Raw genomic sequence first — 18,531 nt, 5'->3', positions numbered from 1 at the left:
TTCTCGATCAATTTTTTAAATTTCTTGGTTTATTTATTTATTGTTATTATTTTTTGAAATTCTACATAAATGTTTCTTGTCATGCGAAATGTGGTGGATTCACGTTGTCAAACTATTTTGATAAAACATAAAATTATATGTCTACGTACATATGGATACTATGTCCTCCTATTTCATTTAGATCTCTCGTTATTTGGAGGAGCCCGATTTACTTCTTTGGGCTTCTATTAAATTGAGACCAAATTGGCATTTCCTTTTGACGCACCCCACACCAAAAAAAGAAAATATAACAAACATTCTCTAGAATTTCTCTTAGATTCGAAGCCATAGCTGATAATAGAACTAGAATAGATATTTTTTGGGATATGAAACTTCTTATTTGGGGGTATAAAAAGGAGAGAGGGAAAGGGAACTAGGAAAAAAAGAGAGGAGAAAGGGAGGTGTTGTCTAATATTGTTCCTCCTCCCTTAGTTGATATTTTAAGGAAGTTTTACGATTTTAGATTAAATGGTCTAGATTAATAATATTACAAAAATGACAAAATAGAGTCGAATCAACCTCGGCTCAAATTAAGAATTTAAAGAAATGGATTCATATGAAAAAGGCCAATTATTTCATTATAAAAAAACAAAAAGATTGAAAGAATTGGTAAATTTGAGTTAAATCCTTATGTTTGGAAAATTGAACTGAAAAGTATGGTTTAGGACAGAAATTTGTTTATTTGAATGAATTTTTTAAGTTGAGACTGACTTACTTTGAAATCTGTTTTCTGAGCAAAATCTTTCTTATTTTTTTCCCTCAAAACTAGTTTTATAGGTATATAAATTTATTAAAATAAATTGATAGTATCAAAATATAGTCTTTAATTTGGTTAACTTCGGAATTGAAAATTATAAGTGGCTTTGAAATCCTGACCATTAACTCAAAGTAGTCTCCAACGCCGCTGTGTGTGTGAAAGAGGAAATTTCACTAGGCCACGAACCTTGTCCGTGAGTCATATTTAATCACATTAAAGTTGTTGTTGTGGGCTTTGTTCATGCAGTCTGATGCATTGGGAGAGGTATTTTGTGGGTGGGTTTTGATATAAGTTGTGGGCCTGCAAGTATTTGAGCAAGCCTGGTTGTAGTGGACAAGTATCAAGTCCAGTGTGAATTAAAAAGTTTTTGGAAATATCCAACATTAGAAACGAAAGCGCTTTGATCGTTAAGGATCGTGACGAATCACCAAAATTAAATCCGGAGTACTTAGAAACTTTATGTAAGAACCTTAAACCCTCCTAAATCTAAATAAAAAAATAAAAAAAATAAATTATAATCACGAACAAAAAAATGTAAACGATGATACATTATGGTTCAAAAACAGGACCAAACCCCTAATCAATTAAAGAAAAGGGCATATACGGTATGCATTTTGTTTTTGTGTTTTTGTTTTAACCTGAAGTATATTTTGTTATATGGTATTTTGAATATTAATTGGAAGGGGTTCATGTAATCAGCAGTTACGGACCAAGCATAGGAGCAGTGGGATGGATGTCCCCACTGAATTTTTTTATTTATATTATTATCTATGTATTTTATTAAAATTTAAGAAATGCATCACTCAATTTTTTTTTTTTTTAAATCTCCATTATATACTCTTGCCTCCACAATTTTTTTTTTTTTTTTTAGATCTAAAAGATACTAAAGTAATCTGACGCACTCTCACGTTATGTGTTATGTGATTAGGTTCTTATGATTATTATTTTATTTTATTTCTTCAATGGCGTCCCCTCAACAAAAATCGGGAATCTCCTTTTAGAAATTGTTGTCTGTGTCCCCTTCTTATTCTCCTGGATCATAATTAGTATCTTGTTTCATGGACGAAGACAACCACTGGCTGCTGTAAATTAATTTGGTACCCAAATGGGGCCATATATAAGAAATCTTTCAATGCACGATTGATTCTCCAGAAAAGGAAAAATAAAACAACTTTGAATAATCCTTCCTATAATTATTTAATTGACTGTCAACAATGAATGCATGGGGAGTGCCTAAAATGTAAAAGCAAAAAAGTAATATTAATTATAAGAGTGCGCAAAGAATCGATGGAACTTAAATCAGAATCGGTATTTCAATTATCCTTTTCAAAAAGTTGGATTTTAAAAATTAATAATTAGGGTAGGTGAATGGTGATCAAACAAGTTACGTAAACAAAAAATAATATGTTTCATTCTATCATTTTAAAATACAATAAATGAGACCATCTATGCCATAATTTTGCAATGTGCACAACTTAATGTCTACTGAAATCTCATCCTAATCTAGTTATGTCATCAATCCATCTATAATTTATGCATGTGAAATTGTGTATTATAAACATTAATTATTTAAGGAAAGGGAAGTTCCGAAAAGCCAGAACTGACTACTACAGTTTGTTTTTTTCTTTCTTAATCCGACAAGGGGATTATTATTTCTTTGGGACGGTATAAATTGACTGCTATTATGTTTTGTCTTTTCGTCTCTATTTTTCTTTCTGAAATTGATAGCCCATCCAACAAATATTCTAATTTTACTCCTGTTTAAACTTTTCGAATCTAGCTTATAGCTTTCTAGGTCGATAAGGTTTTCAAAATAAACCGAGATATTGAACTAGACTATAATTTTCTTATATTGCTTAGGTGCATGATCTAACTTTGAGATGGAAGATTAAATGGCATTTTGCCTAACGTTATAATTTTTTTATTCTCAAATAAAAATTGAGAGATTCAAACCCGAGTACGGACAAAAGAATATATGTGTTTATTTTATCTTTCAAAAAAATAATAATAATTTAAAATTTTAACTAAAATTCTTATAATTTTAAATCTGTATTACCGGGCCGGTATTCCAAATATAACACTAGAGTTTATTATCTTTTGAGTATGACAAATCAAATACTATATATATATATTGGCAGCTATAAAGTTTATTCTATTTTGTTTGGCATTTAGCTAATCGCGAATCACTGTTAGCCTTTACAAAACAATAATATGCATGCACGTTACTTAAATGCGACGTAATTGGAACTGCAAATTTATTTTGATTTTGGAATCAAAGCACTTGAAACTTGAAGGCGGCTTTGATTTTGATGAATTCTTTACACGTGGCGTGGATGGTTTGGTTAAAATATATATATATATATATTATTTTTTTTTTCAATAGAAAATATATATGATGGTATCGAAAAACACGTACAAATATGTTTGGTCTTTTTATCGCATAGGTGTTGGTGGTCGCTTCGAACATAGGCCGTAATGGTCTACAAACCTAAACCTTATCAGACCGAGGAATATATAAACGAATTAGCTTCAAAGGAATATAATTAGGAGAGAGAATCGCAACACCACGTACAAATCACACGGATTGATGAAAAAGTTTTATTCCCTTAATTATTGTCGATATAATCTCATGCATTTTGCATGTGGAGAACTGTGCATACGTTATATGTTCTTGATGCATGAACAAGTTATTTATTTAATTATGATGTAACATAAAGTTTATTCTACGTCCCTACCAGTCCTTTTAACTATTTTTTTAATTTGGCTTTCTGATTTAAACTAAAGATCGAATGTGATTTTGGATGGTGATTGAATCGATTTGACGTGAATTTGTGACTCATAGTTCGCGTCATCTTCAACACAGAACAATTATCGATAATCACAAGAAAAAAATTAAATAATAATGGAACCCACTAATTTGAAATTTCTAGCCAAACTTTATCACCGAACCCAACACTCATCTTCCACTCTTTTTATCTTTATCATAATACCGTCCTCCACGCAAAGAACAAGGGTCCAGTACAATAATGGAAGGCCCTAATGGAATCTCGGAAGGCCCTAATGGAATCTCGTCTGTTTGCATGTGTTTCAATCACAATTATTCATTGTTGTACTGTGTCTGAGCTCCTTCATAATTATAACTAGCCTCTGTATACATAATTTTTTCTTTTAAAAAAAAAAAATCTCCTTCATTATAATTTGGTTGATGAATGATAAATCACTTTATCTGAAAGTTGCTTTAATGAGAATTTTCTCATTCACATGGCCTTTTTGATCAAATAAATACTTTCAAAGATTCGCTCATACATGTCATTGTCAGGAAAGAAAACAAATAAATTCACAGGCAACTCAAAATCGCGCTATAAGTTTAATAAATAATTTTAGTTTTATTTATTTATTACAAAATTGCTGGTACACGGTTGGTAACGAAAAATCAATCCATCTCATGACTTTCAAGTTCATAAATTTTAACAATTGTTTACAAATCATGTCACGTGTACCATTTTACAATTTTTAGATGTGTAGCGACTTAGTAACTAGATCGAAGAAAGTTTGAAAATTCATGAGATAGGTGGATTTCTTCTAGGATTATAATGAACCAATCAATTTCTTAATAGATCCAATATATGAACAACAGTTAGAAAAGAAGCTATGTATGCATGATTACCACATTGCCTTCATTTCCCTTCCCTTTTGGAGGAAAAAGGCAATAATTTTCGGAACTATCGTTGTCTTTTCTTTTCTTTATAGGCCAAGCAAAAGCAAATTTTGAGAGTTTTAGGAAAGCATACATAATATAACACTATCACCAAACATCGAAAATTATCAATATATATATATATATATATATATCTTTTTAAAATAAATTATTAAGAATTCAAGTCACTTGCATATGTGAGTTACATTAAAAATAAATATTCAAAACATTCTGTATAAGTCATCCGTACATTTATTATGGGGTCTAGTTATTAAAATTTAAATAATTTAAAATTTGCAATATGTATTTTAACACTCACTCCCTCTCAATTTAAGTCTATCTTATCGAGAGTAGTAATTTTTAAGGGAACGTGTGGGACATGCATTGTTTCCATAAAATTTTACTAGCTTACCTTTTTAAGTTTTGAATATTTAAGTTTGAAATTTTAAATTCAAATGACATATATAAAAAGATGTGAAATATATTATTTTTAAAAAAAAAATAAACACGAACAGATAATATATATATATATATATATATATATATATATATATATATGAGTCTTGATCTCTTGCTCTCCATGGAGCAAGAAAATTAATTCATACTTTCTATATAGACCGTTAGATTAAATCTAATGGTCATTTTTCAAACCCACCTATCTATGACCATTCTTTTTAACACAAAACCACTTTCACCATATTTTTAATTTCTATATTTAATTTTACCATTACTACCTACTATAACAATAAAAAGTAATTATCAAAATAAAATAGAAACTTTTGAAAAAAAATAATAATACTTGTATATTTTACTAAATATTTGTTTTTATTTAGATGTTTCTCTGAAAGAAAAACAATACTCGTATTTTTCAATTTTGTAACAACAATATAATATTATTGCATTTTCCTAAGAAACATCTTATTGTTCTTGTTTTCAATATAAGTAAATTAATATACTTCTCTAGTACAAGTAAATTTACCAACAAATATAGTGTGATGCTGTATTTTGGAATATCGAATTGATTCATTGGAATTGAAATTGAAGAAAATTTCATTTAAAGTTTGAACAAAAATTCTTTCTATTTTAATTTGAAGTTGGCATTTGGTGAAATTCATTATTGAATCTGTGAATTTGTGAGTTTAATTATTGGACAATGATGATGATATATTGAATACGGTAAAACTGTAGAATCCACCCCATAAACAACATGTAATCAAAAAAATAAAAATAAATATCAAGATATATATATAATATTTATTTTGAAACGGAAGAAATATAAAATTACACCACAAATTGAGAGACGAGAAAATTTTCTTCCCACCCCAAAAATAAGACGCAAGGTATCCATCCGTGGAAAGTGTCTGCAACGGATAACCCAAGCCCCACACTGTGGGCTGTCCCACACATTGCGAGTAAGGAGTTGTAGGTTGCACAATTATTGATTCGGTTACAGATTCATCCTAATCAGCAGCTCTAACATTTTGGCCCATTATGTAGTACGGGCTTTTCAGGCCTACCTTACACTTTTTCAACCGTAATTACAGGACCCCTCGTCCAATGTTCCTCGTTTACCATCATTATTGTTACGAATAAATTCCATTGATTTGTTTGGATAAATTATACATATTTTAACCTTTCCTTTTTCGTTAGCTGTCCAAAAATAATTCAAGATTATATAACAATATATTATATCTTTTTTTTAATATAATGGGAGGACAAATTTATTATAAACAATAACAAAGTCTCTTTAACTGCTTAATTATCAGTTCGGATAATAAAATCTTCTGAAGTAAGATAAATATGAAATCTTTTTATTACTAGATTGTCCCAGACAGAAATCACGTACTTGTCTCTCTATATATAACAATATATTATATCTTTTTTTTAATATAATGGGAGGACAAATTTATTATAAACAATAACAAAGTCTCTTTAACTGCTTAATTATCATTTGCTTAATCACCTGCCACAAATGAATGTGGAAAAATTATGTCACCATTAATTGTTTCACAATATCAATAAATACGACATATATCTCGAATTTGCTCTGAGACATGTTTTGCATGCACTACCTGCATGTTAAATAAAATTACATAACTTTCGAAAAAAAATATATATAATTACGTGCATGAATCTATATATAGCTTGACGTTGCGAGGAGGTACGGTATGCATGCATTCCATAAATGATATACACACACACACACAAACAAATGCATTATGACTACTCTTATGACTACTATCTCACGGATACACGATTAAAAGTATATGACAACCTACTCCATATAATAAAGACATAATCCAATTCTAAGCGTAATTCTAAAGAAACAATAGTACAAGCGTACGTTGATTAAAAAAAGATGTCCCGCTACAGTTAAGGATCACAATTCTTATCATTGGCCATCAAGTAGTCGATATAATCTCACTCCCCTCAAAGGGGTTCAAGTTTCACGGTAAGTATATAATTATTTATTTATTTTAAAAAAAATTACAATAATATATATATAGAGAGACAAGTACGTGATTTCTGTCTGGGACAATCTAGTAATAAAAAGATTTCATATTTATCTTACTCCAGAAGATTTTATTATCCGAACTGATAATTAAGCAGTTAAAGAGACTTTGTTATTGTTTATAATAAATTTGTCCTCCCATTATATTAAAAAAAGGATATAATATATTGTTATATAATCTTGAATTATTTTTGGACAGCTAACGAAAAAGGAAAGGTTAAAATATGTATAATTTATCCAAACAAATCAATGGAATTTATTCGTAACAATAATGATGGTAAACGAGGAACATTGGACGAGGGGTCCTGTAATTACGGTTGAAAAAGTGTAAGGTAGGCCTGAAAAGCCCGTACTACATAATGGGCCAAAATGTTAGAGCTGCTGATTAGGATGAATCTGTAACCGAATCAATAATTGTGCAACCTACAACTCCTTACTCGCAATGTGTGGGACAGCCCACAGTGTGGGGGTTGGGTTATCCGTTGCAGACACTTTCCACGGATGGATACCTTGCGTCTTATTTTTGGGGTGGGAAGAAAATTTTCTCGTCTCTCAATTTGTGGTGTAATTTTATATTTCTTCCGTTTCAAAATAAATATTATATATATATCTTGATATTTATTTTTATTTTTTTTGATTACCTTGTTGTTTATGGGGTGGATTCTACAGTTCCACCATATTCAATATATCATCATCATTGTCCAATAATTAAACTCACAAATTCACAGATTCAATAATGAATTTCACCAAATGCCCAACTTCAAATTAAAATAGAAAGAATTTTTGTTCAAACTTTAAATGAAATTTTCTTCAATTTCAATTCCAATGAATCAATTCGATATTCCAAAATACAGCATCACACTATATTTGTTGGTAAATTTACTTGTACTAGAGAAGTATATTAATTTACTTATATTGAAAACAAGAACAATAAGATGTTTCTTAGGAAAATGCAATAATATTATATTGTTGTTACAAAATTGAAAAATACGAGTATTGTTTTTCTTTCAGAGAAACATCTAAATAAAAACAAATATTTAGTAAAATATACAAGTATTATTATTTTTTTTCAAAAGTTTCTATTTTATTTTGATAATTACTTTTTATTGTTATAGTAGGTAGTAATGGTAAAATTAAATATAGAAATTAAAAATATGGTGAAAGTGGTTTTGTGTTAAAAAGAATGGTCATAGATAGGTGGGTTTGAAAAATGACCATTAGATTTAATCTAACGGTCTATATAGAAAGTATGAATTAATTTTCTTGCTCCATGGAGAGCAAGAGATCAAGATTCATATATATATATATATATATATATATATATATATATTTTATCTGTTCGTGTTTATTTTTTTTTAAAAAATAATATATTTCACATCTTTTTATATATGTCATTTGAATTTAAAATTTCAAACTTAAATATTCAAAACTTAAAAAGGTAAGCTAGTAAAATTTTATCGAGACAATGCATGTCCCATACGTTCCCTTAAAAATTACTACTCTCGATAAGATAGACTTAAATTGAGAGGGAGTGAGTGTTAAAATACATATTAATTATTTAGAGAATAATGTGGAACAAAAACTATGATATAAAGTCGAAAGAAACTTAAATCTTGTAAGAACTTTCAATGTATGTTCAAAGTGCTTTACTGAAAGAGTTGTACAGGAAAAACTTAATACCGGTGTTAGTGTCCGATGAGACCGTATCAAGGAAAAACAAGTAGGCATCATCTCTCATATTTGTTTTAATCTTTGTGCAATCTTGGTAAATCATCTCACATATTTTCTTCTGCAGTTGAAACCGAGGACACATCACAAAATTGTACATGCATATTACAAAGAGTTTACAGGTAATTAACCGTGACATTTCCTAAAAATAAAAATAAATACATAAATAAAGGGTTCACGGACCACGGCTAAAATCAGTAAAATAAAATGTCAAAAAGGCCTTTGTTGTGTTTTAAAGAATTTCTACCTTTTTGTTCACATTCTTATCTAGGGGTGCAATATGGGTTGGGTAACTCGAACTCAATATGAGTTTAGCCCAATTTTTCACAGATTTGGGCAATTATTTTTACAACTAGGGCTGGGTTTGCGTTGAAAATTTTCAACCCGAATTTAATTAGGGTTGGGTTTAGCCTGGTTGAAGTACAAGCAACCCAAATCCAAAATTTAATATTATTTATATATATATTTTTACTTTTAAATACATTATATATAATATTTAAACTATGATTACTTTTTTTCTTTTCAACTTTTTTTTTTTTTTGGTTAAACCCTAACTTATTGTATGTTAACATTTAGAAGAATTAATTTTTTAAAAATTTGTTTGTAATTTATTAAAAATCTACAAAAAGCCTTTAAATTTCTTCTTATTTAAAAGTAATTTAATATAAAACTAATTCAAGATTATATTAAATTTTCGGTATAAAGATTAGCCATTTGAGTAACCTGAATTAACTAGAAATCTAAGCCCGAGTTGCAAGTCCTAATTTAAAATTAAAAGGATTAGTTAGGCTCGGGTTGAGTATTTAAGGTTAAAGATAAGGTTATGATTAGACTTGAGTTTAGCATTTATATGGTGAGTTGAGCTCAAGTTATACATCAAACCCACCCGAGTTGTGGTGCTATTCTTATCTCACTTCTCTCTTTAAATCTCTCATGTTCTCTCATCTTCAAGAAATTTATTATTTATTTTTTCTTCTCTAGATTTGTAATTCCGAATTTTCTCTCTATCTTTTCAAATTTCAAATTTAAGAAGCTTGTTAGAAATTTGAATGCAAAATTAGCTCCATGGTTGCATATATCATTTGTTAATATTTTCTCAATTGTTATGCGCATATGAAAACAAATATGAAGCCAATCACATAACAATAAAAAGCCTCAAGGCTAGGGTTTTTATCAAATTATTAGTAAAAAAAAAAAAAAAAAAAAATACAATACTAAAACTTTAGAACGAATAAATTGATTTGTTTGAGTTGACAACAGTATTTGTTATGATGTATTCGGTTTGGGTTCAATGGATAGACGGTTTAGTATAGTTATGCAGCAAGTCGAGAAGCATTGACAGGCATAGTCTAAGAACATTTGATTGGGCCTATTTTGTCATTTTAATTATATAAAATAATGAATTTAGTAGTTTTTATTTTTTTTGGAGCCTCAATATCTCCATCCTAATTAAAAAAAAAAAATGAAATTATTACTATGTGGTTCAATCACAAATGCACATATTATAATTAAAAAAAATTAAAAAAAATAATAAATAAGGAAAAGAAAAAGGGTGATTGAATTTATTACTCCAAAAAAATTATTTTCTTTATTTATTTCTTGATTTTGAAATTACAAATTATATGTTTTTTTAATTGAACCAGGGTAAGTATTGTACCGAGAAGAAAAAAGGGTAAATAAAGATTCGAAGATTGTTTCCAATTATTTTTAGGTTACCAAAATGCCATTTCATCACATTTGTTGAGAATTCAAATATGTCTGGATATATTTCTATAACTATCAATAGAGAATGCCAAAACAATTAAGGATTGCTAATACTAGACCATTCACCATAGGAAAACCAACGGCAATCAATTAAGCCAACATTAACAAAATCAGTGGATTATCATTATCAAGATCAATCTTATGAGTTCATAAAAGAAATTTTCTACCACTCCTTTTTTTTAATTCTGAAAAACACAAAATATATAATGATCTCAAAACTTTTTTTTTGGGTAAAAATGATTTCAAAACTATTGTTAACACTCCCGCCAGCGAAATCATGTGGTTTTGCAAAATTGGATCGCAATGGTTGTTAAAATATATATATATATATATATACCAAAATGAAGTGGATTTGGTGCACAAGTCATGATAATTTAGTTGAAATAAGGTGTAGCATAAGTTAAAATGGTTATTTTCGGTTACGGTCAGTGGGTACTAAAGTCAACTTCTCTCTCCAACTTTGTGTTAGGTTTCATCCTATAATAGTGATGGTTCACCACCACTGTGACCATTCTTACAGTGCTCGATCTCTATCTCTATGACCACCTACGATTGCTTCCCATGCAAACTTCCATGTCTCGTTAATTAGTTTCTTCCTCCACTACTATATCCCCTGTTCACGCACAGCAAACCCACTAATATATTATATCTGTGTGTGTGTGTGTGAGAGAGAGAGAGAGAGAGAGAGAGAGAGAGAGAGAGAGACTCTCTTATTAAAGAGTTGGTTATGTCGTCACATAGGTTACTTACCACCATAACGACCGAGCTTTTGTCACTTTCAGAAAAATTATGCAAACTGAGTCTGGACAAAGGTTGTAGCGGACTCGTATGGAATATAATTATAGGAAATATATAAGAGATATAATATAAGGAATAATTCCTAATTGACATTTTTCTTGATTCAATACCATTTTTAAGATTAAGATTTTTTATATTGTTTGTTGTATGAGAGAAAATATAACAAAAATAATTCTTAGTTAATATTATCTCCTCTCTCTTTTTTATTTTTTACTGAATATTTATTTAAGTAAGTATTCACGCACACATTACGCACACATTACACACACATTGTCCACACCCTCCTCCCTTTTTTAAGTAGAGCACACATTACACACCCGGTGTTGACACCCTCCTTCCTCTTTAAAGTATAGAGACTTATACATTGGTTAATTAATGGCTCTTTGGTATCCATCGAACGAACTTGAATGAACACGTAACGCAAAGGTGAGAAGCCAAAATAACAACAATAAATAAGTCGATCAAGAGCTATAATTGCTACGTACAATTACTTACTATTTAATTTCACTAAATTCTTTACACACGAAAAACACGTTATTTTAGCAATGATGATTAGGTTATCATTGTTTTTAACTTACTTTTTCCTTAGGCAAAGTATTGTAGAAAGGAAAATATGAAATTAAGGTTGTGTTGTTAAGTTCTATTACAAATATATATATATATATATATATATATATATATATATATATATATATATATTAGTTGATAAGTTGGACCTGAACTCCTAACTTTCTTTTGAAAAGTAAAAGTACTATACCATTTACTTGTTGGTTAAGGTTTGGTTTAGCATGCACTTTATTTTAGACATTTTTTTTTTTGGCTAAAACAGAAAAAATGTTTTTTTTTTTTTTTTTTTTTTTTTTTTTTTTTGTAGGAGTATTTTGGAAAAAAATCGGAAACACGTTTGTGAATAATGTTTTGCTGTTGAAATGTCGGAAACAAAAATATGCATAGTTATAATTTTGGGCCATGAACAGCTATCAAAATAAGAAAAAAATATATTTTTGGTGTTTTGATTTTAGGACACTGTTCACGAAGTATTTTAGCACTGTGTAAAACAAAATAAGGTCATATCAAATAAACTTTTATTGTTAAAATCGACACTGTAACAGTCCAAAAACAAAAACAGTAGAAACAAAATGTATGCCAAACGAGCTTAAGCTATGTTACTTATTTGTTGTGATTAAAATGATTTCTTGGTAATTAACATTGACACTTCATTTAAATCCCAATAATATTACTATAAATTATGATTTTTTGTCCCAAGTTAATTGCCCATTTCATTTACCCCTAAATCGAAAACAAAAAGTCAAAAGAAGAACAAGTATGTTATCTTTTTCTAATGATGCTTCCATGGTTAAGTAATAATGTCTTCTCTTTAATTAGATGATTTTCTAACCCTGTCATGTTCTTTCCGTCATGACAAAACAAATAGAATGTTACAGTAAAGGGGCATGGTTCACGACTTCACGGTACGATCGCACCCAAATTCATTCGACAATACAAAATAATTTCCAAGTGTTACTCATCATAACTTTATTTGAACACGAATTATACAATACTTTCTTGAGACAAATATTCAGAGTATTTGATGTGCAATGATTGGTTTTTTGGTATGACATTTTTATTTATTCTTTTATTTTTTCTAATGTACGTCATTTACACGAATTGTCACGTCATATTAATAGATGTGAAAAATGATCCAGCGTTGTGTCACTCACTAAAAGAGAGAGAAGCAAAAAAAAAAAAAAACACCAAACTTATGCTGGTTAGTAATTAAAAGTATGGAGGTGGTTGTTATGTCAATTACAATCCAAAACAATGATTAGGGGCAAAGAATTTTGATGGAGAAGTGTCATCATTATAATTGGGACCTCTAAAAGCGCCATAAGCCCCCTTAACTAAATAAGCATGCAATGCTGCCGCCAATGATATACGTACACGCACGTTATATTCACGTGCATACGTATTAGCCTTTAATTGTATGTACGATTTACAAAATTTGATACATCAAATTTAACACCAAAAACAAATAAAAAATACAAAATGTGTATTTATGACCTCCAAACTTGCAAGTCTTCAAATGTGAATTTAATAAAGAATTTGTCCAAGTTGTTATTTTATATGTTTTCTCTAAATTTAATCACTATATTTCGTTATTTTACGTATTTTCTTTAGATCTAATCAGTTTTAAACATTATATTTGAGGGGTAGTGTAGAGCCTAATAAATATTGTATAGCAAGGTCTAACTTTCCGAATCCAATTTGTTATTAGAAATTTTCGTGAACTCAACCCTGAATTTTTTCGGGAGTATTTTGGTAATTTCTGCACTTGTTATGATATCATAGTGCGACAATATTTATTCATTCTCAATTATCTGTATTCGCTGTTGTTTTAGTTATCATAGTGAAATCCCTACAACTTTCGGACGTAACTTTAGATTTTGGGTAAACCAAGTAAAATATGTGTGTTCTTGTCATGTGCATTTAAATTTTTTATTATTATTATTATTATTATTATTATTTTTGTATTTTCTGTTTAATTTTGTGTCTTTAGGCTAATTTATATTATGAAAAATCACAAAAGATAGGGTCATTTCATCTGTGCATCCTTTCATTAAATAAGCCTATGCCCAAGGCCAATTTCCGAAAGAGCCTATTTACATCTCTAAAATTAACCCTTTTCAAATGCCTTTAAAATTAAATCATTTTTGAAATTTTTTCAAAATTTTAAAAGTTTAATTTAGTTCTAAGAAACTCATTTTTATATCTCTCTGGAGTCTGGACACTTTATTATTATTATTATTATTATTTTTCATAAGCTGGGATTTTGGAAAAAAATTACAGTGTAGCAATTGTGATTGCATTCTCATTATGTTTAGTCATTGATCATATTTTCATGTATTTTTAAGCATATTTAGGTTCTAGTGATGTCACTTAAATCTTAATCGTTATCAGTAGACACTAAAACGTTTAACGACATGACTAGAACCTAAATGTGCTTAAAAGTAAATTGATGGGTGAGATACGCAAGTAGCGTGTGGCCTTTCTTAAGTTTGATTATAAGTATTCAGATCACTTAGTCTGTCTAATCATAAGGATTTAATAATCTTTTAATAGGCCTTCATTCTGTTACTATGTAGAAGTCAGCACGTAGCCAAATAAATTATTTGTGTTTAACCACTCACATTTAGAAAATTATATGAAATTATTTGAAAGATACACGAATGTACGAATATGTACATTGGATGTCTAAAAACTTTTCGATGTATAATTAAAAGTCTCACTCTGTCCATGTATAATTACATTTTCCCCTCCTCAAAATGGCCATATTACATTTTGTCATATTGAAAGCCTTATTTTTACTTACCCAAAAAAAGAAAATGAAAAAGAAAAAGAAAAAGAAAAAAGAAAGCCTTATTTTTCGTATAACATTTTAATTTTTAGTCATTTTTTGAAGAGGGGAGTGTTGGATGAAAAATTAAGGTGCAATAATATATATATATAGAGAGAGAGAGAGAGAGAGGGAGAGAGAGAAGTTTTTTTTTTTTTTAAAGCACATGTATTAGTCTTACAATACAAGCACCATTCAAATTAAGAGTGTGATTTGAAAACGAGATTTCAAAACCTTACATTCCAAATCCTTGCCAAAGCTGTTCCCCTAGAGACAAAGAGAATTGAGTGGTTTTAGGAAGTAGAAAAACTATTGTAATATTGATACCATGTAATTGAGGAATGATCATATTTTATGTCACTTATCAAACACGTTGCCTCATTTACTCAACATAATACCATGTGAGGTGAAATTATTGCCTAAGTAATTTATTGTAATTGTTACATAAATGATATAAAATTATTATGTATTTAATATGTAATTATTAAGCAATCGGTGTAAAAAATTCCCGGATTAGACCGCATCATATGAAAGTACGTAGATACATTGATACTATGCATCAAGACTCAAATCACAGAGCAATTGTATCTCACATATTAGTACATGATTTTTTACATGACATTTAACTGAAATACATTTATTAGATGGTCCCATAATAAGCCAAAGATCTAATCAAATATATTGGTGGTATGATATTTGCAAAACATGCGTAACACTGTAACATCATTACACAGCAGTAGTTTTTAGAATTTAGGGAAGAATTCTCGGGATATTTTAAGGTCGAAGGTCCTAGTTAGGATGTTGGCATGGGGTCTGCTGGTCATGTCGTCCGCAACGTTACAGGGACCCATTTATTGAGCACAGCCGGGCCCCACTTTAAAGCCAATTACAATACCCTTTCTCCATCTACGCAGGTAGGTGGCTCTTCTCCACGCATAGTAAAACTAACAATTCAACCCCATGACTTGCACATTTTCACCATGAAAACAAACCCTTTCGCTCGTGCTTCTTTGCCTTTCAATTCATGTCCTTCAACATATATAAATAACCTTCCTCTACAACCATTTGTCTACACCAACTTGATTAATTAATACTTAGTTCTCTCCCTCTCTCAATGTAGTATATATTTAATATCTTGCCCATATATCTTGTGTTTCAAGAAAATTTGGGACCATCTCAAAATCTTCATCCATCAGTATGCCGGAAAACATGAGTATATCTGTGAATGGGCAATCTCAGGTCCCTCCCGGCTTCCGGTTTCATCCAACTGAAGAGGAGTTGTTGCAGTACTACTTGAAGAAGAAGATTTCATATGAGCAGATTGACTTGGACGTAATTCGTGACGTCGATCTCAATAAGCTCGAGCCATGGGACATACAAGGTTTCAATATTAGATATATCATCAACAACTTACTTTAACTACTACTATAATATTACATCTCTATGTGCTAAACATTAATTTGTATATATGCTATATTTGATTATATATAGTTTTGAATTTGGTTTTGTAGAGAAGTGCAAGATAGGATCCACACCGCAAAATGATTGGTACTTCTTCAGCCACAAAGACAAGAAATATCCTACTGGTACCCGCACAAACCGAGCCACTGCTGCAGGGTTTTGGAAGGCCACCGGCCGTGATAAAGTGATTTACAGCAACTCTAGACGGATTGGAATGAGGAAGACACTGGTGTTCTATAAGGGTCGAGCACCTCATGGCCAAAAATCAGATTGGATCATGCATGAATATAGACTCGATGACATTACTACGGATACCAATATTGTTGTAAGTCCATCAATTTAAATATATATTATGATTTACATTCTTATAATATAGACATTGAATGCTATTCAAACCTACTAATCTAATCCAAAAGTGTACTCAAGATTACTTATTTTTTTGATATGTTGAATAAGATCAAAGTTTTGATCCACCTTATTCAATGATCCAATTGATAGAATAGAAATTTCTCTGCTAGACTTCTCAGTTAGACTATTAGGTCCGAATATCATTATCAGCTTATACATTTACTGATGATATGTGTATATATATTTAAATTTAAAGGTTTCCAACGGAATGGGAGAGGCAACACAAGAAGAGGGATGGGTGGTTTGTCGTATATTCAAGAAGAAAATTCACTGCAAAAACTTAGACAGTCCCATCAGTTCATCATCTCTCACTGGAGAAACAAGAAGTCAGACGCTGATCAGTCCGAGCGAAGAAGGGGCGTTGGAGCACATACTTGAGTACATGGGAAGGTCTTGTGAGGAGGAAGATGAGCAGGGAGACGATGGGAAGAGATTTCTGGGGCCAATGGACACTGCCTTCAACAACACACTCCATGACAGGTTCATGAAGCTGCCAAGTCTAGAGAGCCCAAACTCTATCACTGCTACCAATGAGTACCAACATGTCCATGTCCAGATGGTCACAGACAATGATTCTACCTTAGTCAACCAGGTCAGTGTCGAACCCAACTCGGTTTATCACTCCGAAACGGACCTATACAACTGGGCTGCACTGGACCGGTTCGTAGCCTCCCGGCTCAATGGTCAAACCGAGACATCTAAGCAACTAGCCTGCAGCTTCAATAATATTGAACCCAATACTACCATGCCTTTCTCTTCTCCATATGATCATGATCATCTCCAATTACAGCAATTACTATCATCTTCTTCTTCACCAAACAGACCCTATCAGGAATACAACAATGAATTCGATCTTCGGACCTATGCTCCTCATGTATAACAGAACAACCCTGTAGATAATAATGTCCCATGCCATAAAGTCAAGAGTATAATTATTATAGCAATTATGTGATTATATACACATGATTTTATTACATAAATAAAGTGAATATATATATGTGTGTGTGTGTGTGTGATGGGGTTGGCATTGTCAACCACACTATTTTTAGTTAATCACCATGTCTCCCATTTTCACCAGATGTCTTTAACCTAACTAGCAAACTTTGATTAATTCTTCCGAACGGCAATTATGTTCCCACATGGCCACCTTTTTCTGCTTAGAGAAGAACAAGATGGTTTTATGTTTCAATAATCTTTAAGAATTGCCGTTTATTTGCTCTGTCCATGGTCACGGATCCGGAAAATGATTTGAGTGGGACAGTATTGAAAAATCATAAGATTTTTAATTTTAGAAAAACAAAAAAAAACCTAATGTGATAAATACAGTTATACGAAGAAGTTTAACTTGATAGATATTGTCATCTGAAATCTCTCATACCTTTCATTTATTTTTTTGGTAAATATTTCAATTTCAATTACGATCGTACTAACCTATTAAAAACAACTCAAATTTAAAGGAATTCTGACAAGAATTGTGTACACTCATAAAATTTTTGGTCAATTTCACTCAGAGACTCCCTGAGGTTAGGTCCTATTTCACCTAGATGAAGATTTATTTTTTAACTTTCACTTATACTTCAATTTGTTTTTTGGCCTCAAACACATGCGAATTGACTATTTTACCTTCAAAATTTTAATACAAAATATCTTTAATTTTATATGACATAAACGTCCCTCTTTCATCTCTTTCATCTACGGCCTCTCTCACCCACCCCCTTCAACCACCACCACAATCAGTGTAAAGATAAGGAGAAAAAAAAAACTTAAATTGAATCCATCAGAGCAAAAATTCTTCGCTGTTTTTCGTTCCTGTCTTTGCCTCCATCGACACTATAACAGTACCCATATCATTGCAATTTCATACATTATATACACATACTGATATATATAGGTGTATATATATATCAGTTCGTATCCATAGGTATGAATTGATTCATCTGTCTGAATCAATTTGTTTCCTTTATATGTTGTGC

At 30.4% G+C, this 18,531-nt stretch overlaps 1 protein-coding gene across 1 annotated transcript; it reads left to right on the top strand.

Annotated features, from left to right (window-relative positions):
* The first annotated feature begins 15,886 nt into the window (after nucleotides 1–15,886).
* LOC132279737 (NAC domain-containing protein 43-like) lies at nucleotides 15,887–17,442 on the top strand. Its single transcript, XM_059781774.1, has 3 exons — nucleotides 15,887–16,070; nucleotides 16,201–16,472; nucleotides 16,755–17,442. Exons 1-3 carry the CDS (start codon nucleotides 15,887–15,889, stop codon nucleotides 17,436–17,438), a joined length of 1,140 nt encoding a protein of 379 aa, XP_059637757.1. The 3' UTR covers nucleotides 17,439–17,442.
* Nucleotides 17,443–18,531: the final 1,089 nt, after the last annotated feature.

The sequence above is a fragment of the Cornus florida genome, unplaced genomic scaffold (genome assembly GCF_030987335.1).
Source record: "Cornus florida cultivar Cherokee Brave unplaced genomic scaffold, ASM3098733v1 CherokeeBrave_3.0.0_Hap2_Chr10, whole genome shotgun sequence".
In the NCBI taxonomy this organism is placed as follows: Eukaryota; Viridiplantae; Streptophyta; class Magnoliopsida; order Cornales; family Cornaceae; genus Cornus; species Cornus florida.
Note: the sequence above shows the minus strand (reverse complement) of the source record. Positions and strands in the feature narration are given on the sequence as shown.

Coding starts and splice junctions, on each gene's coding strand:
- LOC132279737 (XM_059781774.1), top strand. CDS start 15,887: ATGCCGGAAAACATGAGTATATCTGTGAATGGGCAATCTCAGGTCCCT. Junction 16,071..16,200: donor CGAGCCATGGGACATACAAG/GTTTCAATATTA, acceptor TTGGTTTTGTAG/AGAAGTGCAAGATAGGATCC. Junction 16,473..16,754: donor TTACTACGGATACCAATATT/GTTGTAAGTCCA, acceptor TTAAATTTAAAG/GTTTCCAACGGAATGGGAGA.